The following is a 25,822-nucleotide window of genomic DNA, read 5'->3' on the forward strand; positions in this document are numbered from 1 at the left end:
CTTCTACTGTAAAGTTACCATTTTGGGTATACAAGATTTTGTTCTGACAACAGGGCTATGCAAGTGTGTACTCTAATACAGTAACCTGCCATTTGTGTGCTTGTAAGATAAATCTTTATGCTTTAATTGCATGTTTTATTCTGCTTGTGTTGTTGCTGCTGCCCTTTACTGTAACCACATAGTGCATGAATGATACTAATATGACGGGACTTGAACTTATCAGAGAATATATAGTTAGAAGTTAAGGAGGACGGGTCCGTATCATGTAACTCCGGGTCTGAAATGAGTCCAGCTCTGTTTCTCTGAATACTGGTGTTTGCAATACTGAAATTGTAAAAGGCTGCAGTATGCAAATAAGCTATTTTAAATAGTCATGACATTTTTTCACTGTATACACTGCGTAAGCCTCCTGAATGATGTCAGAAGTTCCAGATAAGTTTTCCTTCGAGCACAGCATAAATTGTGTTTTGATGCGGCCACAGTCTGTACGCAAAATGCGTCTGAAATGAACGTGCAGTTCAGCTGCAGCTAATCATGCAAACTGCACACAGGAACAACTACTGAGTGGCACAGAGCAGAAGTGGAGTCAACAAGCTCAAGATAAAGGGAGAAATGAAAGTTAATAAATTAGGTTTTCTTTGCCAAAACATTGTACAGGGGTGTAATTCTACTGTTTTTGTTGGGAAACAATAACATGCGCATATTGCTGCGACATCATGTAATATTCTGCGCTGCATCTTCTCATGTACCTGCATCCGATCCTGTGAGCTGAAATATTGTTATTCTGTTGCTAAATATTCTTTCAGAGTGTGTTCAAAGGCCTGTGCTTCTGTTTAGCCACTGTGGCAGCAGCCATGTCTCCCAACAACATGGCTTTGAAACACTAATGCAGATTTATGCCTGGATTTAAAAGGTGGAGAAAAAATTATGCTACCACCTCTAGCTGCTCAAACATAAGTGAATTGAGTGGAATATGTAATTAGCTATACTTCCAAAATCTCTGCCCGTTTTAAATGCAGTCCATACTCCCATGTTTTGTACCGTCCTGCATCAAATGCATATTGTCAGTTAGGGCTGCATGATCATAGCAAAAAGAACACGATTACTCATTGACTTTGGAAACATCATGCAGTTATTGAACTTTTTTTAAAAAAACTTGTCTTTTTACAGTAGATTTCCTTGAACTTCAAATATAATGCAATCAAAAAAAAGATAGATAAATAAAATGTGTGATATAGAAATATATATACATTTAAGCACTTACATTTAAAGATCAAAATAAATAATAAATAAATAACTGTAGAAGTGCACTTCCACATCCTACTGAACGTATATAAAATAATAAATAAAAATAAAATTGACCAAAATAAATTAGATGGGTTTGGGCTTTTAGGGTAAAGTAAAGGAAAGAGGTGCACTGGATTTATAACACAAAACAAAATATCACTGAGAAATAAAATGCAGCACAATGAAGTTAATGTTGATTATCTTGTTTTCATAATCGTTGGAAGCAAAAATCATAATTGAAATTAAAATTTGAGTAATCGACCAGCCCATTCATCAGTATAAAAAAAAATAACTGCGTCTCCAAAACAGTAAATGTACAGGTGAAGGAAAAACAGTTTTAAAATGTAATGTAAGTTGATGTAAAGAGATTCCATTCCTGGTCGTTTTGGATCTTCTCCATTGGTCCATTCAAATGATCCCACAGTGTAATAGTGTATGTAAAGCTATTATGGTCAAATGATAAAGAAAAACAAAAAATGTAAAAAATTGACATCTTTTTTGGACAGTGAAGATGGGTAGTGCTCATGTCCTAGCAACTATGCTTTTAGGCTTGTGGGTCAGTTTTGAGCGTAACACATGGACAGACTGTCCAATTAGCACCTTAAACTGCCACAAAGGGCTCATTACATTGGGTCCTCTTTGTTCTGATGAATCAAGAGATTAATCTGATCCAATAAATATGTTTTATCAAAGTAATGAAGGCCAACCTCAAGGTGCTCATACACTGCAAAACATGTTACATTCACAATACGTCAAAATCTAATTTCCTTCATATGTTGTGGCCCTATATTGTGATGTGCAAGACTGAAAAATCTTTCTGTATTCAGAGAAGTTTGGCCTTTGCACTGTCTACTGTTTGAGTGTTTGTATTCAGACTATAAGATTCTAAAGTCCACCATGCATGAAAGTAGGCAGATCTCATTTTCTTTGTGCAGGTAATTGCAGTAATGTTTCCAGGTCATTTTTGTATCTGAAGGCTATTTTTACTCCAACACTATTATGAAGCTTAGCCGTAGGGTCTGCTACCTGAAAGGCCAGACATGTATTTGCCTCCATAGCCCGTCCAGTCAAAACAGCATTGTTGTTTGAAAGTTCAGGGTGATTTCTTGGGGGAAAAAAAATCTTGTTTGGGTTGCCATCCTCTGTCTCCTATTAGAAGCACAATGCAAAATTTATCTTGAAAGAACAGATTTTAAAAGAATGAAAGGTTAAGAGGAAGCAGTTTTTTTTAACCAAGGTATGAGGTCATTTTGCTGAGCAGTATGTCTAGATGTCTTGAATACACCTCTTAAGTTGTGTCGTCATATTAAAGTTAACCATTACCAATTGATATTATAAGGCTGCAGTCGTAGGCTACAACTTGTGCAGCTTCAGTAGCTGGAGGTGTTCAGAGGGGAACACTTAGGGTCTTCTGTACCTTCAGATAAGACCTAATGATTTCTGTGAAACAAAAAACACATGTATGTAATGTTTAGTTCATTTTTTTTAATGTTTGTTGTATTTAAACTCAAAGTATTGTATTAATGCTTTTTTATCACGGTTAAGATACAGCCAGGCAAGTTCCTCCACTGGTTAGGGCTTCAGGAGCTGAACTGAAGGAACCACAAATGTAATTAGGAATTGACAGTTGAATCAACCTATAGTTTTGATTTAGTATGAATGGGATGATTTTGAGAGAAAAATGTCTTCTGAAAGTCACTGCGAGTGTGAGTGGTAGCCTGGCCAATGTGATTGAGTCATTTGTTAGAAATGGAAAACAGTTGCCGCTCCAGTAGGACTGAAAATAGTCAATTTAAAACTGCTACAAGGCAAAATATATGCTAATATGTCTGGTACAAGCTTTAAACAAAATGTGTAACATCTTTTATAAGCTTAAGTTGTCAATGTTTCATCTAGAAAGACCAAAATAATTCCTGTAAATTAATGTGAGCTTAGCACTAAATCAAATCAAATCAAATGTATTTGTATAGAACTTTTTACAACTGATGATGCCACAAAGCAGCTTCACAGAATTCAAGGAAAGACAAAGTTTGACATGAATGTAAAACACCCAGGTGAGCAAGCCAGGGGCAACGGTGGCAGGGAGAACCTCCCTCAGAGCTGAGGAAGAAACCTTGGGAAGAACCAAGGCTCACTAGGGGAACCCATCCTCCTCTGGTCAAACTACCTACAAGTGATTATACTACTAATATTAATAGCAGTAGTATTAGTAGTAGTAATAGCTAGGAGTCCATGAGAAACTTCAATGTAGGGTGGGCAGCTAGTCCAAAGCAAGTGGCGGTAGCTGGGGCGTGGGCAGCTTGTCTGAAGTGAGTAGCATCTACTAGAATGCTACTAAAATCCCAAGAGGCGATAGCAGATATTAGCATAATCGTAGAGGAATTTTTCCCTCATTCTTGACCGAGTTTGCACATTTATGGGCTGAATTAAAGACCTCCTAACCACTGGCATTGTTAAATAATCATGCTGAAGTGTAGCAGCAGGCTTACGGCCATGCAGCATGAATGTGATGTGCAGGAGTCTTAGCTTGCTTTGCTTAGCATTTCAACTTCTTAAAGTCCTCATAATTTAAAAGACCTAGCAACATATGGGGGGAAAATGCACAAGGGCAAAACGTATCGGCTTTAAAACCTCTTTGTTTACCACAGGAAGCAATAGCAGCTATTTTTAAAAAGGCTTTAGTCAATTTCACACAGAGAAAAATGGCTTATTTGGGCATCATCAGCTATGAAAGGAAGCGCAACCTCAGAGGTCAATGCTTTTACGTGAGACATGTTAAGTAAGAGAATGTTATTTAAAAAAAATAACTATTGCTTATATATTGTTCATTGCAAAATATATATATGTGAGGTTCTTGCAGTATAAAGGTTAGAAATCTATAGCAGTATTTAAGTTCTGCATGAGGCTGCCAGGGAGTTTGAGACCCAGCCAAATATACCTGACTAAGCATTTGTTGAAGAGTTCACACCCACAGTGGAAAGTTCTGAAGATGTAATTATAAGGTGATTTGCTCCTGATATGGATCCACAGTGTATTACAATCTGGCATTATGACTCTTTATGGATAGAACATTTTGGCCATGCTCCCAAAATTGTATTATTGCATTAGGCTGTAGTCCTGCTAACCATCCTTTCAGAACTCTTTCAAGCTGACTGAGTTTTCAGGAATGAGGAGGTGATACAGGAGGTATAGTGTGGAAGAATAACCAGCCCGTCAGCAACACTGCCCAAAATGTAGGGGATCACAAAATCATGTGATGGTTGCAATGTACACTTTGCCAGTTTGGGTGATTATGGCATCTCAAAAGTCCTTAAAATTAAATTGTTAAAGAGGGATTTTATTCATTTTTCTTATTCAAAATTTCTTCATAATTCAGTTGTTAAGATGTAAACCAAGTCATTCAGAGCGGTTTGATGTGAAATGGTTCATGGCTCTAAACTTATTTTAGCCAATGTCTTTACTGTCTGAAATGACCAGTGAACTTACATGGGTCTCCATGCCTTTTTCTATGTTTAAAAGTGGTAACTTTCAGATAATTCATTTTCTTTGGGTACTACTTAGAGTACCATTCATGTATGTATCCACTATAAATGAAAACAAAATTTTTAAACTTTTGAAAACAAAATTCATGCCAAGGTCTTACCTCAAAACTATCATAAATCCATACCACAGACATCACGCAATAATTCATAACCATTTCAGGGAATAGCTTTCTCTGAGGGAGCTTTAAGAGCCATTAAGTGCTTTGGATGTCTGGCTTCTATCACCACCACTGTGCATTTTACATCAAGCCACTGTAAATGATTTGTTTACATCTTACATCTTTGTTACTTTTAAGGTCTTGTAAACCATTGGAAAGTGATCCTCTTTCTTAACTATGACATGGTTATTTGCACTGTTATAGGTAGATATTCAGGAAATTAGTGTATCATACTTAACTCCTTTTGAGTGCTAAACTCTCACAAAACTTGCACAAAAATTGCACAAAATCTGCATTTAGCAGACAAATGTAACTCATAGAACAAAACAGGAAAATAACTATGAAAAAGTGGTTTTAATGTAATCTTGGTAGTAACCATCCTATTTTTGGTGTACTTGGAATCAATTGTCTTTTTTCTGTAACTGTAACAGAATTTATCTTTTTACCTTTTTGTATCATGATTACATAGACATTAAACATACTCCTTATGCTTCAATTAAAGACGGTGGTATCTTGGTGGTATCTAGTTTGATACAGCAAGGCAAGCTCTCCCATTGGTTAGGACCTCAGGAGCTGAACTGAAGGTCTAACATGTCAGAATAACCATAAATATAATTAGATGTTAACAGTGGAATTAACCTATGACATTTTCAGTTACAATGAGTGGAGACAATTTTGAGGAAAACAGTCTCCTTAGGCCTTCTGGAAGTCCTAGATATGTCACTGACTTTGAGAACCTCACCAGTATGATTCAGTTAGAAATGGAAAACAGTGGCAGCTCAATGCCAGGACTCTTTACTGAAATAGTCACTGTAAAACTTCTATAAGGTGTAATATTTGTTATTATACAACAGTTGGTTCGGGCCTTACAGTCTGATTGGTTGTGAAGCTTCTATCTAGCTTCACATCAAAACTATAACACTCTGCAGACACACTGACAAGTAATGAATGATGCATTGTTCCTCTTAAACCATTGTCTTTGCCATTTCGTTACCTATTAGATAGGTGAGATTGTTGTCTGTGTCGCTGTGTGACCAGCAGTCTGCGTGCCAACCTTCAGAGTTAAAGGGTGAATTAGCAGCTATGCATTAACTCCAGCATTTAACACCATTTCTTGATAAAACTGGGTTAGAACTGTTTGTTAGAATTGCTTAACAAAGCTTTAGTTTGCTCCGACGAGGGATATTTTTACCTGAAAATCTAGTTCTGCCTTTGACGACACCAGGGCATTAAAAGAGCCGGATTGACGAGACCTGGGCTAGCAAATTATCACCGAGGCATAGCAACGACTTATTTGTTTTGTAATTATTTTTGGCAGCAGGTACTGTCAGTATTAAATATGTCTGTCACAAGCTTCAAATAAATCGTGGAAAGAGTTTCAAATGTGTTTTCTCTAGAATGACCCAAACATTGTCCTGTCAACTGCTTTTGGCTTAGCACTGTTGTATTGTTAGAATCCCAAGGGGTGCTAGCAGAAAGTAGCAGTATCATCGAGGTGTTTTCAATAAGGATGTAACAATTTGAACACTTTTCTGTGTTTAGTCAAGTAAACTTTGAGAGTTTAGATGATGACTAATGTGATGAATTTGTTGTCATTTTAATATGGAGCATTGTGGTACTTCACTTGGCATCAGTGTCAGAGTCAAAATTCTGGCATGATGGTCACACTTGCACCAATGATTGTTTCACTGCTTTACAGAACGCATTCTCAGGTATTGTACTTCGATAAATAAAGCTAAATCATGACAAACAAAACCCTGAAGCCTCAGTTCTGATGAATGTTTTTCTCTTCTCCTCCTCAGATCCCATCTGATGCCGAGGCTGAAGGAGTCACGGTCTCACGAGTCATTGCTCAGTCCCAGCAGTGCAGTGGAAGCTTTGGATCTCAGCATGGAAGAGGAGGTGCTCATCAAACCTGTGCACAGCAGCATCCTGGGACAGGACTTTTGCTTTGAGGTCAGTCTGCTGATCAGTAACTCTTCACCTATGGTTTATTAGGCGTTTTATTCGGTCAGTGCCAGTAATGTGAAGGATCACTGGAAATTCAGCTGTTTAGAGCATCATAACCATGTCGATGATATCATGCACTGCATATCATGCAGTAGCAGAATGTTCCTTTGTGATGGTAAATTATTTGCATGTGGCCAATGCTCATGATAGCACATGGTAAAGTGTGAGTATAACACACAGCAGGCTTGGCTCATAGCAAAGTCATTGACCTATTAAAGGTCATCTCTGTGGCTAACATTTGCATGCATGCCACCTTTTGGTGTCCATACACTGTGTCATAAACAAATGGCATGGCTCTAGGCCAACAGGCTGACCTGCCCTACGGGTGGTGGGTAGTAACTCCTGTGCACAGTAACCTCTGTCTGAAAGAGTGAGCCACAGTAGCCAGCACACAAACAAGGAAATTGTGCACATTTTGTTTGTGCTAAAATGAGAATGTATTAAAATATTATTTGTAAATTGAACTGTTTCCATCATATTCATAAAAATGCTGTATGTTGTAATGATGGAATTTCAAAAACTACCAATGCCTATGTTTTAATTACCAAGTAAAACAGTTGGGTTTGTCTTAATTGATCAGAAAAATTTTGTTGATGTTAAGTGTTACTGATCATTTACAATTCCGTTGTAAAATTGGTCAAAGTGTTAAAACCTTTTTAGCCTAATATCCACTATAAGAAAGGTTCAGCAATGGGAGTTTGTTATTGTGATAAATTATGGCCAGTATGTATATCAAAGGTATCTTCAATATTTCTAGAACCTTGAACAATTGCATATCTTTGAAAAGAAAAAAGAAGCATAAAACAAACAAACAAAAAAACATTTATAGTAGGGCTGGACGATAGGGCATAAAAATACTCTTCACCAAAATACTCTTTCACGATATGCAGTACATGTCCCAATATTTTCCTTGGCTCAACAAAACCAGCTCACTGTTCTTTGTTATGTTCTTTTTTTTTTTTTTGCACTTACTGTTGTGTTTTCACGAATTGCAGTTTTCAAGCTAAAACCACAAAACTTTGCAGAGTTGCAGAACCTATACAGTTTTCCTACAATGTTTGTTTGAACAATTTTTTCCCATAGGAAATGACTGACTGACTGAAATTTAATATCTTACTAAATGTCTAACCTGCCCCATCTCCCAGGAGAAAAGCACCAGAGAGACAGTACACCCAGACAGACACTTGTAGACCAACAAAGAATTACTCTGTAACTAAACAGGAAGAGACAAACACACAGCTAACAAGGCTAAAGCTAGCAAACAAGGACTATTGCTAGCAATGTTTCGAGCCAACTTGTTCACAAACTAAACAGAGGCTCAACAGTGCTACGTTTAGAAAGTAGTAGAGTAGAATGATTTTTATGCAGCATTGTTCTTATGGTGCTGCAGTAAATCCAATTAAACAGGACTAATTGTGCAGTTGCTCAGTGTTCATTAAGTTCTGCCAGTATTCACAAAACACTCAGAAAAGCATAGTGACATAATTAAATGTTGTCATTTAATGACCCCTTATCCTAATCATACTAATCATAGAGACCCTGTAAACAGCAACAGCCAGGGTATAGTAACTGCATCATCTGTATAGTAATAAGCAGTTCATTGGATGTCATCACATTATCCCATTTTGTTCATTAATTACCATTTGTTTGATTTTTGCTGATTTAAAAACGGATGCTGCTTTTTAAAGCATTTTAAACATGGTACCACTGTTTTGCCATCCCAACACAAACCCTCGAAAAGAACTACACATCATGATGCAAATCCTGAAACACATTGCGCATCGTAGAAAGTGTTGTGATGTTATATTTTTGCCCTATTGGCCACCCTTAACTCTAACTCTGCTCTGAAAATAGATTCTCTTTTAAAAAACATGCATTCATTAATAAGCAAGCAGGCCTTAGGCCTCAGATAGAGGGCAAACTAACATCTGGCAGCATCAGTGTCCATCCCTCAGTGCTAGCAGAGATCAGCTCAGCTTAGCGACCCACCGTGCAGATTTCAGCTCGACACACCTGTCTGAATTTCCTCTCTGCTTCCCCCAATCAGTGCTCAGTGGAGCCGAGCACGGCCAGACTGGCTGACACAGACTCAGCGGCTGCTACACATGAAGCCAGCTGGCATCTGCATATCTCTGACCACAAGAGAGGGACAGAGAGGGAGAGCTGCAGGGTCAGCCAAAGGGTTATTACTGATAGCAGTCTTTTTGGTTGGCTTGTTTACTCGTTTGTCCTAAGCCTTTGTCCTCATATGGAGATTGAGAACAGTAAAAAAAAAAAAAAAAAAAAGTAAGCCGGCTGAATTAAATGATTACTAATAAGTGTGTGTGTATATATATATATATATTACATGAATTGAGCTGTTAATTAGGCAGTTGCCAACATGCATGCGGCACATAAATATTATTATATTGTCATATTATATTGACTTTTGTGTGAATGAGATTAATTAGCGAATGTTCATTCTTACATGCACAACTAGTCTGTTAATATCATAATTTAGATTGTTTCATAATGCATCATTATCTTTGTCAAAATAAACAAATAGCTTAAACCCTGTTAGGGTTTTCAGCACAGCACCCCCCCCCCCCCCCCAAAAAAAAAAAAAAGATCTGCATAAATCAGTTGTTGAGATGTTTAAACATCATTCAGAGTGATTTGATGTCAAATGGTTCACTGTAAAGAAGCCTACAACTCAGATTTCTTGACAGTGGTGCTGATAGGAAACAGGGACCACAATGTACACAATGAAAATATAGCCATTTTACTTGCTATACAAAATGGCCAGTGAATCTACAGGTCTTTTGTGAGATTATATGCACTTGTACATTTTGAACACCCCTAGTCAAATGACGTTTTGCTCATTTTCTGAGTCAAAACATGTTGACCCCTGAAACAGCTATGGCCCACCAGAGGGCCCAAAGTTTTATTACACACTTCCATAACCTGAGAATAGCTCAGCCAGCATTGAAGGCCCTATAGTTACTGAATAATAAGTCTTACTATGTAATAAGCCTGGGATTTTAAGGGGTTAACACATCCTCTACAGGGAGCTTAACATGGCATATTTCTGCGAATTTAGTGCACATTTACAGCAGCATTTAGCAGACGCTCTTATCCAAAGCAACTTACAAGATGTACGATTACCATCTAATTGCTGAGTTTAAAATAATGGGAACAATAAACAAAAGCACAGGCCACAATTTCTGTTGTCTTTTTTCCCCTAATACATTAAATTCAGCAAATAAACAGTAATTGTGTATTACAATGTGCAGAAGTCTGTTCTCTGTCAAAGATGTGTTGCCTGTATAAGGATTTTGCCTTGTCGCACCCTACATGTCTTTCTCCACCATTAGTTTGTGCTAAAAATGTTGTAAAACTGTGTTTTTAGACAAAGTGGAATACTCAGGGCTTTCTAGGCATTTAGAGAAGGCCTAATAATTTAATTCAACTGAAAAGTATGTGTGTGTAATTTTAGTTCATTGTGATTCATTAGAATCAAGTTTGTATTTAACCCCTGCAGTTATTACAGTACTACTCATTGTCACATTTTGGATGAAAACAAAAGGGTTAAATTCTTCAAACGCTCAGTTGAAAATGAGCTAATTAGGAATTGTTTCTCTTTATGGTTTCTAGGTAGATATAGTTAAGCAAACTCTCCTATTGGTTAGGACTTCAGGAGCTGAAAAGGAACCATAAGCATCAGCACAATTACTTAATTATAAAGTTTTTTTCCAGTAGAGAGGACCAGCTTCATATATCACTCTAGGAAGTTGTATAGTCAGTGTGAAAGTGCTACAGTGTAAAACATATGCTAATATGTCAGCCAATAAGCTTCAAGTAAAGCATGGAGTGTCATTTACAAACTTCAGATGTCTGTGTTTGATCTAGAACTACCAACAAATATTCATGTGAATTAATGTTGTCTTAACATTAACAATTCCTGTAGCAGAGTTATTGTGGAGCTGGATTTTTTTCCCCATGTTTTTACTGAGTTCTGATGTTTATGGCTTAGAACAGGGGTGTCAAATTCAACCATGACCATATTAAAAATCTCACCAAACCTACGGCCAGGGAACAATTATGTTTTTATTTCATTTTTAATTGATTGTGCTATAGCCCGAACTGACCATTGTTCAAAACATAAAAACTTTTCCGTTTCTTTGCTGCAAGTTCATTAAGACATGAGCTCAATTTCCAAGCTGCTCAGCTAACTCTAGGTGTCTGTAGTGGTAGAACTCCCCATGCAGCTAATATGCAGCTGGTGTGTTTGGTGATATGATTTGTGTGGAATTATGTAGAGGTTGCTTTTGGGGTTGGAGAGTTGCACTACATTTCTTTGCAGTACATGCTGGGGACTGTAGTGTGAAACGGGCTAAAATTAATAGGAATTAATAGAAATACTTTTGCAGGCCTTAGATTAAAGGCCTATCTGTAATAAGTCATGGTTCGCCACTGGTTTCAGGAATTAGGTAATGTATTCATAGCCATGACTGTAACTTTCTGTAAGGGTTCTTTTAGAGGCATTAAATTCTTGAGAAGTCCGATTCCTATGAACGCTTCTGACTGAGTTTCTCTAAAACAGAGCATTTCACAGTAAACCACTGAATGATTTTGTGTACATCTAAATAATTCAATTATGCAGAAATTGTACACCTGTATGTGTGAAAATATGAACTTTCTGATGTGCGGAGTACTGTTTTTTCCAAGCCCCTGTACTACTTGGAGCCTTTTTCCTCCAGCTAATTTCAAAAGAATGCCTGACAAAAGGCTTCAACTATAGCTGCCCCGTCCCTGCTCTCTCTCTCTGATTGCATTAGATAAATGCATTTAATCGGAGTGGATTCTGTCTATTCACGTTATTTGAGAGCTCTATTCTTTGTCCAATTGTTATTACTCCCCACTCGAGGGAACTCTTCACCGACTGAGAGCTGAAAGCACAATGAAAGCTGGCCGATCTCTGCACTCATCTACAGCTCCTGAGCCTAATGCACATTTACCTGTTTTCTCTTCTCTCTCCTGTGTCTCTACATTATGCACTCATCCTCCTGTCGGTGAATGTGTAATTACAGGTAACTACATCAACAGGAAGCAAATGCTTCTCCTGCCGGTCAGCAGCAGAGAGAGAGAAATGGATGGAGAATCTGAGGCGAGCTGTGCATCCCAACAAGGTAAAGTGCATGACTTCAAAGAGCTCTGAGAGCTCAGAGGAACTCTGGGATGAACTGAGTTTGAGTCCATCAGCTTCTTCCATTTTATCATGTTCTTTCTCTGATTTAGCCTCTTGAGCAAACGTTGATGAGACTTTGCCTTCATGAGACTCAGCAGCAGATTTAAAGTGGAATCTGGGGTTATCTAGGTCCATTCCAGTATTAGTTCAAAAGTTTAAGATCAATTGTCATTAAAATTTTGTTCGTTTTGAAATACAATAATAAATTATAAGGTGCGAATTCAAAGGAATAGTTTGGTGGGAAATCTAATTTACAATTTTCCACTTACCCCAGTAGTTGATCAGCAAAGAACTTTGGAGTACAAAATGTACTCTGCAGTCAAACACTGCGGTCAAACACTAGAACTCAGTAGTCACCCAAATAGGCCAAATCGTTTCTGTAAAAATACATTACTGAAACTTTTCGCAACACACTCAAAGTGCATCCAGATCTTCATTAAGGTTGTGCAGGCCGCTCAGGGTGTTATAAGCCACAGAATTACCTCACCATGTAGCCAAGCTGGATCTGTATTCACAAAACTCCTCAGTTGTGGGATTGCTGATCTGTTGATCATGAATCATTTAGAATGCTAGTGCTAGAATCAGCTTTGTGGCAATGAATAAATCCATGATCAATACAAAAGAATGTGATTCAAGATCAGTTTCCTTATTTACAACTGGTTTGTTAATACTGTGGCTGCAACTAACGACTATTTTCATTGTTGATTAATCTGTTGATTATTTTCTCCATTAATCGATTAGTTATTTGGTCTATAAAATGTCAGAAAATGCTGAAAAATATCAGTCAGTGTTTTCCAAAGCCTGAGACGACAAATACAAGAAGCAAAATGAAATTTAAAGAAGCAAAAATCTGTTTTTTTACTTTTCTTTTTCTTAAAAAAACTCTGACTGATATACCATTCTAGTAAATATACCAGCTCTGGTGTTGTCTGAAGTGGCTAGCTATAGCAGTAGTTTTGTTCATTTTTCAAATTTCTAGTTCTGTGAAACACCTCAACTAGTCTTTGCAGTTCTAGTATTAGTATTAGTACTGTTAGCTTCAAAACTCCAGTTTAAAAGTAAAGAAGCAAAATTTAGATACCAAGCAGATCTTGGTTGATTGACTACATCTGGAATAAGTGTAAAATTGGGTGCTTTATTCAATATTTTAAGTATTTATGGAGCAAAAAAATGATATTATTAAGGTATAAAAACATACTGTATTTATCTGTTTGCAGTCACTTTTTGTTAAGTCTTCTGCCTCAAGTTTTTCTCACTGTGTTTGAGCAAATACTTTAGAACTTAAGAACTGTCTATTATATTTACATTTTCTACTAATTATTTAACATCTGTGAAATTACTCCGGATGAGCATATTAGAAAAAATCTGTAATTTTATTTTCAGCCAAATCACTTTGAGAATGAAAACAATTAATGTGGAAAGTAATTCCAAAGGTCTAGTAGATAATGTACATTACTCGATTTTAGAAATTTGTCTTGCTGGTCACAACACACCACATTACACAATTTTCATCTATATCTTCAATAAAAATGCTTGATCTTATGCCTGCATGTGTTTAAGTAAGTTAATATGCTGAGCTGTATGAGGTTTAGTGTCTAAACATAAATCTACAATATACAGAAAATATGCCTAGTCAAAAGTCAGAGATGATAATTATATTAACTTGTGTCCATTCAGGGTCACTTATCATTACGACTGATATTAACACTTCATGCTTTTGTTTTACTCAGGACAACAGCCGTCGAGTGGAGAACATGCTGAAATGTTGGATTATCGAGGCCAAGGACTTGCCAGCTAAGAAAAAGTATTTCTGCGAACTGTGTCTGGACGACACTCTTTACGCACGGACTACCTGCAAACTCAAAACGGACAATGTTTTCTGGGGCGAACACTTTGAGTTCAACAACCTGCCGTCAGTCAAGAGCATCACCGTGCACCTGTACAAGGAGACAGACAAAAAGAAAAAGAAAGACAAGAACAATTACATCGGTTTGGTGAATGTGCCCATAGTGGCGGTGACAGGACGGCAGTTTGTGGAGAAATGGTACACGGTCAGCACCCCGAACCCTAATAAGGGCAAGACGCCAGGTCCCATGGTGCGCATGAAGTGTCGTTACCAGAGCATGAGCATCCTCCCCATGGAGCTGTACAAAGAGTTTGCAGAATACATCACTAATAACTACATGCTGCTTTGTTCCATCCTGGAACCAGCCCTCAGTGTCAAGAGCAAGGAGGAGATGGCCTGTGCATTAGTGCATATTCTCCAGAGCACAGGCAAGGCCAAGGTAAGGAAGTCTTAAGGGGGTCTTAAGGGGCCTCGTCTGAAAAGTTTGTTTTGTTGTGTATATTTCTAAGTAATTTAGTGTCATAAATAGAGCTGTCACAATCAATTATAACAAAAATCAAGCAATATAGTGATTGTTTTGTTATTTATTAAAGTTTTAAAGAGATAAACCATAAAATAGCACTTAACTGAACAATAACGGATAATGCATAGCCTTAAAAACTAGGATGCTTTTAAACACGTGTACTGTGCAGTAGTCAAAGGCCATACTTGATTTGTTTCAATTCCAAGTTACTCATTTTTCAACATCAGAAAAAAAACAGTAAAGATATATTTAACAGAAAATTAAACAGAAGCCTCAACAACTAAATATAATATCAGATTTTTCAGTATTTATTGTGTTCACTCTTTACTTTTATTACAGCCTTCTTTCTTTTCAAGAGACTTGCTTTCAGTTTTCCAAAGAAATCTATTTGGATATTTTTCCACACCTGCAAAGTTCAGTCTTCTACTTTTTCATTTTCTACTTCTCATGATTCAAAAGTTCTCTCAAACACGTTGATTAATGTTGAAGTCTAGACATTGAGTTGGTCAATTCATTGTTCTGAGAGCACCAGCAGCTTCTTTGTTTGATTCTTCTCATTTTTTGAGGTTTTAAGATCTGGGCAGTGTGGCAGTCAGTCCATTGTTCTGAGAACACAAATGATTTGCAAATTTTCATCTTTTCCTTTCCTCAGTGAGGGCTTCTTGATAGCTACACATCCTTTTAGACCCTTAGTGTTGAGTTGTTTTCTCACAGTGGAAGGATGGACAGAAACACCTGTGGATTTTTTAGATCTGAAGCAGCTTGTCTCCTTTTGCTCAAATAGGGAAGCTTTAAGTGCTGTTTGTCTGATGGGGACACTTTCGGTGATCTTGCACAGTTTTTAGGAGTCTCGGTTTCTCAGTTTTTTTGTTATTATTTCTTCTTCCTTATGCAAGTGGCTTAGCTTTATAAATGGAGAGTGGTCCCTGACTTTTGCTCTTTACTATGTCAATATACTGTGTGCATATAAATGACCGTATCTATCAGACTATTTCTTATTGTAAAGCTACCAAGTAGGGAATTTTAATATAGAAGAAAACCAAAAAATGTCCATTTTTGTTGTTTTTCAGTTTTTTACATAGTTTGCCAGTTACATTGTGTCTAAATTTCATGAAGAAAAGACCCAAAGAAACTGCCCCAAAAATTCTAATTCCACTGACCATTTCGTTACCATTTCGGAGATATGAGGTTTTCTTCCGACAACAGCGATATGTATTATCATCTTGCAATCTGCCAACTAATCACTGATTAATCAAGAAGGTAAATTTAATTATTCTTTGATTAAATCAGTTAATCGTAATAGTCTGAACTAAATGCACAATGACAAAACAAATAGGTTGATGCTGAATTTTCATGTACAGTCCATTTTTGTAAAAGACATGTTAAGAGGCGCTCACAGAGATTGAATTTGCACAGGACCCAGAAATTAGCGAAAGGCCGCTGGTTGTGGCCATAGGCCCTTTGATTAAAATCACAGCTTCCTGTTGATTGAAGACCTAAACTGAAATCTACACTGCAGGACTGAATGGCACGCTGAATGGGCATGACTCAACATTTGTTTATTTCGGGACTTATTTATTTATTTATTTATGGCCTCATTTGAATATTTCCCCATAGGAGTGCCAGCTCAGTGGCATTGCTTCTTTTTATTAATTCCTTATTTGATGTTATTTTGGCTGTTGAATCAGGCCATCTGAGATCATTACGATCCTGGAGAAAGATCCTGTTACAGGTATAGCCTAAAGTATACTTCTGATGTATACTTTTAATAGCTTATTGATACATTTTGGAGATACAAAGTGGACGCCTCAGCAAAATCTGCCTTTATGGTAATCCTTCTTGCAATGACCAGCCGCGTGAGAGCAGTCAATTCAATGGAACAATGGGGACTGGGCCTGCCTGCGCTTCTTGAATCATTGAAGGCCTGAGCGGCCTTATCGCCTTCATTAACTCAAGCGTGAGCGGGGCGTTTGGATCAGATTGTCTTCATAAATCAGCTCTGAATGAGATGACACTGCTTACAAAAGCGTGCGGCCTCCCTCTGTGTCTGTATCTCTCATTATCGATCCTCTCAGAGAAAAGCCTCCGTCTTTGCTATTGTGCTCTGCTGTTTGAAACATTACCCCTGCAGTTATGGATTTGAAGGAACTGTCGTGTAGCGCGAGGGTGCCTGCTGTGGCCCTATCATTCGAGCTGCATGGTAGCTTTATCAACAGATTTTGCTTTTAGTGGACATGTCAATACATATGAAAAGCGAAGTGTCCATTCTAATTTGACATTTCTTAACCAAAATTATACAAAATTACGCTTTATTGAAAAATAAATATTTTACTAAACAAATGCAATTGATCGTAATAGCAGAGGACAAAATATTCTGTCTTTCATAGTAATGGATTTTTAGCTGTTACCACAATAATGCAATATCTGAACAGAGGCCCAATCTGTGGCTGATTTGTCTGGGATTATAGTTTAGAATACATCCAAAAATCTAAGCCCTACCTTAAAGTCAAATGACTAGACAGACTGAACAACACAACAATGGATTTTTATGGTAATTATGCAATAGCATATATATTGATATCCTGTGCTGTTCAAAAGTCAGAGAGCACCCTTTGTTTGTATAATTTATAAATAGACATATTCAGCCACACATATTTAACAGAAAATGACACAGAAGCCTCCAACACTAAATATAATATCGAATATATCAGTATTTAATTTGTCCACAGGTGTTTCTGTCCATCCTTTCACTGTTAGAAGACAACTCAAGCTTTGAGTGTGAATGACTGATGAGTCTAAATTTGAAATTGGGATTATTTGGATTGTGAGAAACAGAAAGTACAAACTTCTAAGTGTGCACTTTGGAACCATGTAAAAATATTTTATTTTCGCTGTCTAAAGAAAAACAAGTATCTCCAAAATAGTAATTTTACAGGAGAACGCAAAAACCTTCTTACCTTTTAATGGAAGTTAAAGAGAACCAAAGAGATTTTATTCCAAATGTGGAGCATTTCTATTGGTCCATTCGTCATAAAATTTTCACACAGTGTAAAGGACAGCTGGTGTGTTAAAATGATGTAGGAAACTAAAAATCAACAAAAATGCAGATACATTGTTTTCTATATTATTATATCACTGTTGTCACTAGAAAACCTTGTATCTCCAAAATGGTAACTTTACAGGAAAAGGAAAAAAACTACTTTACTTTTAGTCACAAGAAAAAATTTCAATTTTTGCCAATTTTCATTTTTTGACATAATTTGAAAATGTCTGTTGCCCTTTACATTGTGTGTAAATTTCATTATGAATGGACAAAAATAAATGGATGATGACTTGGCAAAAAGTCTGGTTCCATTGTTTTACACGTTTTCTTGTGACAGCAGCAATAAATAAATATATATATGTGTGTGTGGGCATGTAAAATGTTATACCATTCATAAATACAGGTGGCTTTTCAATTACTACTTAATAGTACAATTTAGTGTTGCTTGGTCCTCTTCATGGCCAAATCTGATGCTGTTTGGACAACGACTGCAGTTCGGAACACATTCAAAATCTGAATGGCTCTACTGAGAATTTGATTGGCTAGGATAATAAAATAATAATAAAATTAAGCGCACTATAAAACAATTAGCCAGAACTCCTAAAGCTTCTTCAGCTCATCACAATTAACACATTTAACAGGCTTAATAAACATTAATGACCTCCTGGTAACTTTCAGGTGATTAGTTCTTATTGAACTCATTTAAATTTAAGACATGGGCACTTTCATTGTGTAGTTAATGTGTTGACATGGTTCCGTAAACGTCTGTGTGATTTACTCTTCATGTCTTTATATAGCCTAGATGTTTTAAACTCTTTTACCACTGACTTTGACCAGTGAAAGGTCTTTTGTGGCACAAGTTTGCAAAAACTCAGTGTATAATTTTGTTGCCGGACACATTGTCCAGCAGCGGCCTTAGTCTGTGATTAGTGCTGGCTTAAATTGGGTCAGTAAGGGCATGGTCTCTCATTATACTAGACAGAATTGGTCAGAGAGTATATTGGGAGTGTATTGTCTCTCATTAGCAGAGACCAGAGCTGGTCAGTGACTCTATTGTCTTTGGTTAAGCAGTAGCCTGCTTACTGTAAATAAGGTCAGTCTGGGTCATGTCCTGCTCCTCACATGCAACGGCTTCTGCAGTGGCTTCCTGTTTTTGTCTAAAGTAAGTGGACAGTGTGCACTCACAACTGAAGATAAGTGGGGTGAGCAAGCTAGGCTGCTTGACTGGTGGCTGGTGTGATACATTTGTAATGAAATCCTACGTTTAAATTCTACGGAAGTTTGGAGAAGTCTTTTAGACCTTCAGACAACCTTGTTTATTTGAAACCTACATGAAACATATGGTCAAGTCAAATGATATGATGATTGATTTCTGTCCAGAAAATTAGTTAGCTGGCAGGCAGCTTAGTTAACATCACTGCTTTTTGAAGCTGCTAGTGCTAGCATTTGTTCTGTTACTATCCAACTGTTTAATGATGTATGAAGCTTGGCTATTAATTTTCTCCTCTTTTGACTTTAAAAATGGTAGAAAAGGCAAATGTCAGCTAAATTTCACATGACAAACGGTTTTATCTAGCCAGAGCCGTACAATATAGGAAACAAACTGGCCACTATACTTGGTAACTAGTGAAATAATCACGTGTTGCGTGCAATTTTGATTGTTTTTTTATTGCTTGTAACTGTTGAATTGCAAAATTGCATCACAACTTCACCATGTAAAGCCAGCCTTAGACGCCTTATTACTTGTGATTTGCTATACTATAAGCCAGTGGCATAACTAGGGCCCCAGTGCAAAAAAAAAACAAGTCCCCTCTCTACAAAAATTACTTTCAGTTAAATAAAAAACAATGTAATTTGCTTGTTTACTTGCTATTTTTATGAGTCAAACCAGTTAAGCTTCTTAAGTCATGTCAGACCACCCAACATTAACCTTGATGTTTACATTAGACTACCTACTTTACCAATGTTAGAATTATACACAATAAATATAAGTTGCAGGTTGTGAAGGGCCTGTTTGAAAATGGTTATTATGGATGAAAGGCATTATGACCAAGAGAGAGATAAATAAATGAGATACATAGATAAATAGTCGTGGCTGTTTGTGTTTGGGTGATCTACGTCGTTATGAAATCAGATCTTGAATCATGGGTGTGTAATTGTGTGTGTATATGGGGGTCCTCTCGCTCTCATGCCATGTAAAGGATGGTAACAATATTCACAATATTGTTTTTTTATCTTTATTAAGATATTGTATTATTGTAATTCACAATTCATCTTTCACAATTCAGTATATTGTAGATATTGTGATTTATGAACAATGAGCAACTGCATGTCACATTGAAAAGGAAAAATAATGTAAAAATATTATTCAGATTAATTACTATAATTTATTTGTAGTTATTGATATTTATTAGAGTAATGATTATGAATAATGAATGCAATTTAATTGGTTGTAGTGAAGTACATAATGAGATGCTGAATAACGATTATGGTACTTAAATATTGTGATACAACTGTATTGTGATATATTTGTACTGGATTGCCCACCCCCATTTATTAATATAACTATACCTTTTTTATTACTGGTGATAACTTTAGCTTAAGTGATCATTTTGTCTTTCAGTTTAGTTTCCAGGTTATTGTATTTGTGTGCAATTGATGGACACATTTGAATCAAGTGAATTCAATTTATTTAATATTATCTCTAGTTGCCGCTTCTGAAATGTATATATTGTACCTTTAACTGTGTATTTTTCACATAAAAAACACTTATTTAACACAGAGCCTTTCCCTCAAGAAGCACAGAAACACATTACTCAGTGCATCGACACCATGAATCTGAAGCCAATTACAAGAAGGACAAACCACCGGATTAAACAACTGTTGTGTGTGTAGAGTAGATATTGATCATGCTTGAGGAGGGGAGGGTCACTGAATCAGTTCCCTGTGGAGGCCCGACGGAGTGTGCTGAGGGAGGGGGTTGCAGTCTGTGCCCCCCCACTAATGAGCTCTTATTCATGCGGCCGTTGCTGGAGGCGTCTCACCAGGACATACACAGCAGCGAGGGTGTGTGGGTGAGCATGTGTATCAGTGTGTGTGCATGAAAGTGTGCGTTTGCATGCAGAGTCATTATTCAGCAGGCCTGCTTTGGGGGGTTGGGGTCATTAGTCAAGTGCCCAGAGGAGGGTCTGAGGCTTTTTTAACACACACACACTGTCATTGGCTCTTCAACAAGCTCTCAGATACTTGAGTGTGGAACCTCAGTGCTAAGCGGAGCTTTTATTATGGAATGTTTCACTTCAGTGAATCGTTCAGTAACGTGATTCGTGTTCATATTTAAACATCAAGAAAAAAAGCGGTCAGTCCATTGGTTTTCAGCAATTGATTAGGGATTAAATAAAATAACTGCTGTCTCTGACAGTACTACTTATATAAAAAACACTGAGATATACACGGTTAAGATATTTGTAAAAGAGACAGGGAGTATATATTTCGCTCAAATTTGACATTCAAATTCATAAGACATTATTTAAAAATATTCAAAATACCCCCCAAAAGAAAGCTTTTTACCTCATGTTCCTGTGTCTTGTAGACGAGGCTCCATGTAGGACAATAAGCAGCATACAAAAATTAGAAATATGTTTTTTTTCAGTGTTTATGCTCCACCAGTCAGCTTCTTTTCTTACAGCTCACTTGCCATATTTGTGATACTGCTTATAATAAATCCACTACCAGACCACAAAAAGATGTAGTACATGATGTGACAAGGCTAAAAATTGAGAAAAGTATCGCAGCTATAAACAGCTGTAGTAGCATAATCTGATTTTTTCTTGTATTTTTGTCCAGTTTTATGTATGTATATCATTTTTTTGTATATTTGTATATATATATATATATATATATATATACAACTTCATACAACAGTTAGTTATGGCCACACAAGCTGATTGGTTGAGAGGCCTTCTAACCATGCTGTTATTTCACTATAACATCACAGGGTTTTTTATAACACTGTATCAGTCCACTAAGACGCTGTTGCTAAGCAATGAGTTTGACAGCTGTACGACAGCTGTACAAGCCATTTGAACGTTTTTACTTCTTGCTTGGCCAGCAGAAAATGGACACTTTTAAAATCACATTTGACCAACAGCCAATTTGGTCAGACTCTGAAGATGAGACTACCCAATACTAGTCACCAAACATGTAGTCTGATCTTCAGAGTCTGACCAAATAAAATTGACCCAATAAAAAACAGAAAAGCTGCTCAGTGGTGACGACAGTTTGGGAATTTCGCAATAACACACTCTCATGTTATACTATTTAAGTCATACAGTGTCTAAAACAAAATAAAATTACTTAAGATTAAGAACAAAATAAGTCAGTTTAAGAATACTTTACAACTTGACATGGTTTGAGGCTAGTGCATGACACTTTAGGCATGCACAACACATAGAGGGAGGCAGGTGGAAAGGTGAAGATGCAAGGAGTAGAGGTGGTAAAGGTGGAAGACTTCAAATATCTTGGGTCAACCATCCAGAGCAATGGACAGTGTAGAAAAGAGGTGAAGAAGAGGGTGCAGGCAGGATGGAGTGGGTGGAGATGGGTGTCAGGGCTGCTGTGTGACAGAAGGATAGCAGCAAGAGTGAAAGGGAAGGTTTACAAGACAGTAGTGAGTCCTGCTATGATGTATGGTTTGGAGACTGTGGCTCTGTCTAAAAGACAGGAGGCTGAGCTGGAGGTGGCGGAGATGAAGATGCTGAGATTTTCGTTGGGAGTGACAAGGATGGAGAAGATTAGAAATGAGCAGATCAGAGGGACAGTGAAGGTGGAGCAGTTTGGAGATGAAGCTAGAGAGGCCAGGTTGAGATGGTTTGGACATGTGTTGAGGAGGAATAGTGGATATATTGGGCAAAGAATGTTGGAGATGGAGCTGCCGGGCAGAAGGAGAAGAGGTAGACCTCAGAGAAGGTTTATGGATGTAGTGAAGGTGGACATGGAGATGGTTGGTGTAAAAGTAGAGGAGGCAGTGGAGAGGGCATGATGGAGGCAGATGATCCGCTGTGACGACCCCTAAAGGGAGCAGCCGAAAGAAGAAGAAGAAGAGCTTCCATGACTTGTTAGCGAGATAAGCCTTGTAGCAAACGTGATTGTTTCCGTTTGGGGAAAGGGTAAAATTGTGATGATTCTGAGGTGAAGCTGGTGTGATGGGATGTGATAGGGGGGCACTGTAGGCAGCAGTCTATACACTGGCGTGCAGAGATGCACTTCAGAAGCCCTATGATCTTTATCATTCTGCTGTCCGATTTTAGAACTCTTCACTGCTCTCTTTACTCTCTGGTTAATTTGCCCTCCTTACACACTCGTTGCAGTATACACTGGTTTACATTCATTTATAAAACTCTTCCTGGCCAGTGTCAGCTAAGTATAACACCAGGTCTTACTTTTACATTCAGGAGAAAGTTACTTAACACCTTTTTTTATCGTCTGTTGTCTTTTGCCTTTCTGTTGCTTTTTATCCTTTTTTTTGTATTTCTCTGTTCCTTAAGTGGCTTCTTCTGCTTGCCAGGCCGCCACTGTAAATAAGAATATGTTCTTAATGACTGTCCTGGTTAAAGTAAAGGTTTAAAAAAGCAACACCTGAGCAAGGCCAGTTAGCAGCAGGGCAGTGACTCAGAGCTGCTGGAGAGCCTCAGCGGGAGTGGAGCGAGTGGAGCTCAGTGCACTAATGCTCCGGCGACCTAATTGAATCCCCAGTGCTCTGTAGAGTCCTGCCACGGATGCAGAGCTCCAGGAGAATACAGAGCCTCATCTTATCTGCTCAGTGTCATGACTGCACTATGCACCCGTCTGTTTTGCAGGAAAGGAGGTTTTAGGTGAGGTTTCATCATGAAGCCCCACACTGTGAGTGACAGAGTAAACTCGGCGTGTTTGTGGGTGCAGGAGCGGCTCAGGAAGCAGACTGTGAGAGAGTTTAGGGTTTACTCTCTAAAACAGGTGCAGGGTTTAGAGGAAGCTCTTCTCCTTTTTTGTGCCTTTAGGAAGGCTGTAATTGAACTGCTGTGTGATGTAGACAATTTAAAATTAAGTACTTAAACTCATTTTACTAACTAACGAAACATATCGCTGTTGTCAGAACAAAACAACGTATCTCCAAAATGGTAACTTTACAGGAGAAGAAAAAACCTTCACTTTTAATGTAAGTCAATGGATCCAGACACTTTTTCAGGTAATTTTGGGTTGTTTCTTTTAGTCCATTTATCATGAAATTTATGTAGAATTTAAAGAGCAACCGGTATTTTCAAATTATGTCAAAAACTGAAAAACATCAAAAACGGAGATACGAGGTTTTCTTCCGACAACGTTAGTTTTTAGTAGTTACTGCGTAATAGGTGTGCAGTTTAAAATGACGTCTTTCAAGCAGTGAATATGGAAGTCCAGAGAGGCCCTAAGCTGAGATATCTTGAGATAACGAGTTAATTATCTTGTGATTTCAAGTTAACACCTTTTACCTTGATGTCACAAGACAATTAACTTGTTACCTCAAGATAACAAGATAACTAATTTGTTACATTAAAATAGATTTATGTTCAGATAACAACTAACTCATTATGTTAAAATAACAACTTAATCTTCAGATAACAACTAACTTGTTATTCCAAGATAACTTTTATCTTGAGATCACAAGATAATTAAATTTATCTTGAGATTACAAGATAAGTAACTCATCTCACGATAACCTTTGTTATCTCAAGAAAACTAACTTATGTTAAAATAAATATATTGAGGTGACAGCTAACAACTTTATCTTGAGATCACAACTAACGTGTTATTCCAAGATAACAACTTTATCTTGAGATCACAAGATAATTGACTCATTATCTCAAGATAACTTTTGTTATCTCAAGATAACAAGATAATTAACTTGTTCTTTCAATACAACTTTGTTATCGTGAGATCACAAGATCAGTAACTCATTATCTCATGACAAACAACTTTTGTTATCTCGAGATAATAAGATAATTAACACCAATGCAGAAAATTAAATGACTAAATGTGCATTAATACTAATCTAGCCTTATGCAGCCTTAGTGTACATGTAGACTGAATAAACTGGTTAACTCACCTCTTTTGCACTTTGGCCCGGTGGTGCCAGTCCATCCCTGCCCCAATCCCTGCCAGCGGTTTTTACATGGTTGAAATCTGGGAATCCTAGTTCACTGCTGTTTCAACGTTTGTTTAAAGGCTTAGTCACATGAACAGCAGAATCATATTTTGAGAAATGTTTTGCCTAAAACTAGTTATGATTGTATTTCGTGTGGCTATGAAAAGTGGCTAAGAAAGGCAGATAGCAGGACTTAAAAGCTTTATCTTAGCCTGATCTGATTTACCTCAAACTAACCAGTTCTAGTTTTTACCACTAGAGATGTCATTTGAGCAACTTCATCAGATTCACAATGAATGGCCTCATAGCTCTCCTGCAGAACTAAAGTAACAAGCAAGAAGATACTGCTGTATCCCTCCTGATCCTCCTTCATCCCTTCTTGAACTGTCCCTTCCCTCTTGCTTTTGTGGACTGCCTGGTGTGGGATTACAGTGTGTGTAGAGGGTTTAATGGAGAGCGACTCATCAGCATGTTTACCCACCACAACGCCCTTTAGCCATAGAGCCACCAAACTGGAACTGATTACAGAGGCTGTCACCAGTGGAGCCCAATACAGGAGCTGTATGCTGAGGCCGAGAAAGAGAGAGACCGACAGAGAGAATGAGAAAACGAGACAGAGAATGAGAGCGATAGACAGACGAATACAATGAAAGAACAAGTCTGATCAGACTACAAGGCCCCCATTATCTCCAAATCAATACACCATCACTGCGAGTGACTCATCTCTCCAAGCTGTCCTAGACGTGATGCCTCTATGCCTGCTCAATCTAGGACAGTGGAATATTATGGCTGCAGTGCACCTCCTACCAGCAAACACTATCCAGTACAAAGAAATATATATATTAAACCCTCATTGCTTACAGTGGTCTTTCCTAGTCCACACCGTTAGTGCTGTGACAATAATACTCTGTCCATCAAAAGTTAGACAATACCTACATTTTCATAATGTTTTTAATACAAACGCATATTTTCGTAGTGCTTTTTATTGACTTTTTAAGTACCAACTCCAACTGGTCTTCACATT

General features: G+C 37.5%; 1 protein-coding gene across 8 annotated transcripts in view; it reads left to right on the plus strand.

Annotated features, from left to right (window-relative positions):
• The window catches only part of dab2ipa (DAB2 interacting protein a), a 193,684-nt gene that overhangs the window by 136,809 nt on the left and 31,053 nt on the right, over window positions 1-25,822 (plus strand). For all 8 annotated transcript variants that reach the window (XM_017716095.2, XM_017716098.2, XM_017716099.2 and 5 more), the window contains 3 exons: window positions 6,790-6,943; window positions 12,067-12,165; window positions 13,955-14,509. In XM_017716095.2, coding sequence (XP_017571584.1) covers window positions 6,790-6,943; window positions 12,067-12,165; window positions 13,955-14,509 — 808 coding nt within the window. The remainder of the gene's footprint in view (window positions 1-6,789; window positions 6,944-12,066; window positions 12,166-13,954; window positions 14,510-25,822) is intronic.

Source organism: Pygocentrus nattereri, chromosome 28 (assembly GCF_015220715.1).
Source record: "Pygocentrus nattereri isolate fPygNat1 chromosome 28, fPygNat1.pri, whole genome shotgun sequence".
In the NCBI taxonomy this organism is placed as follows: Eukaryota; Metazoa; Chordata; class Actinopteri; order Characiformes; family Serrasalmidae; genus Pygocentrus; species Pygocentrus nattereri.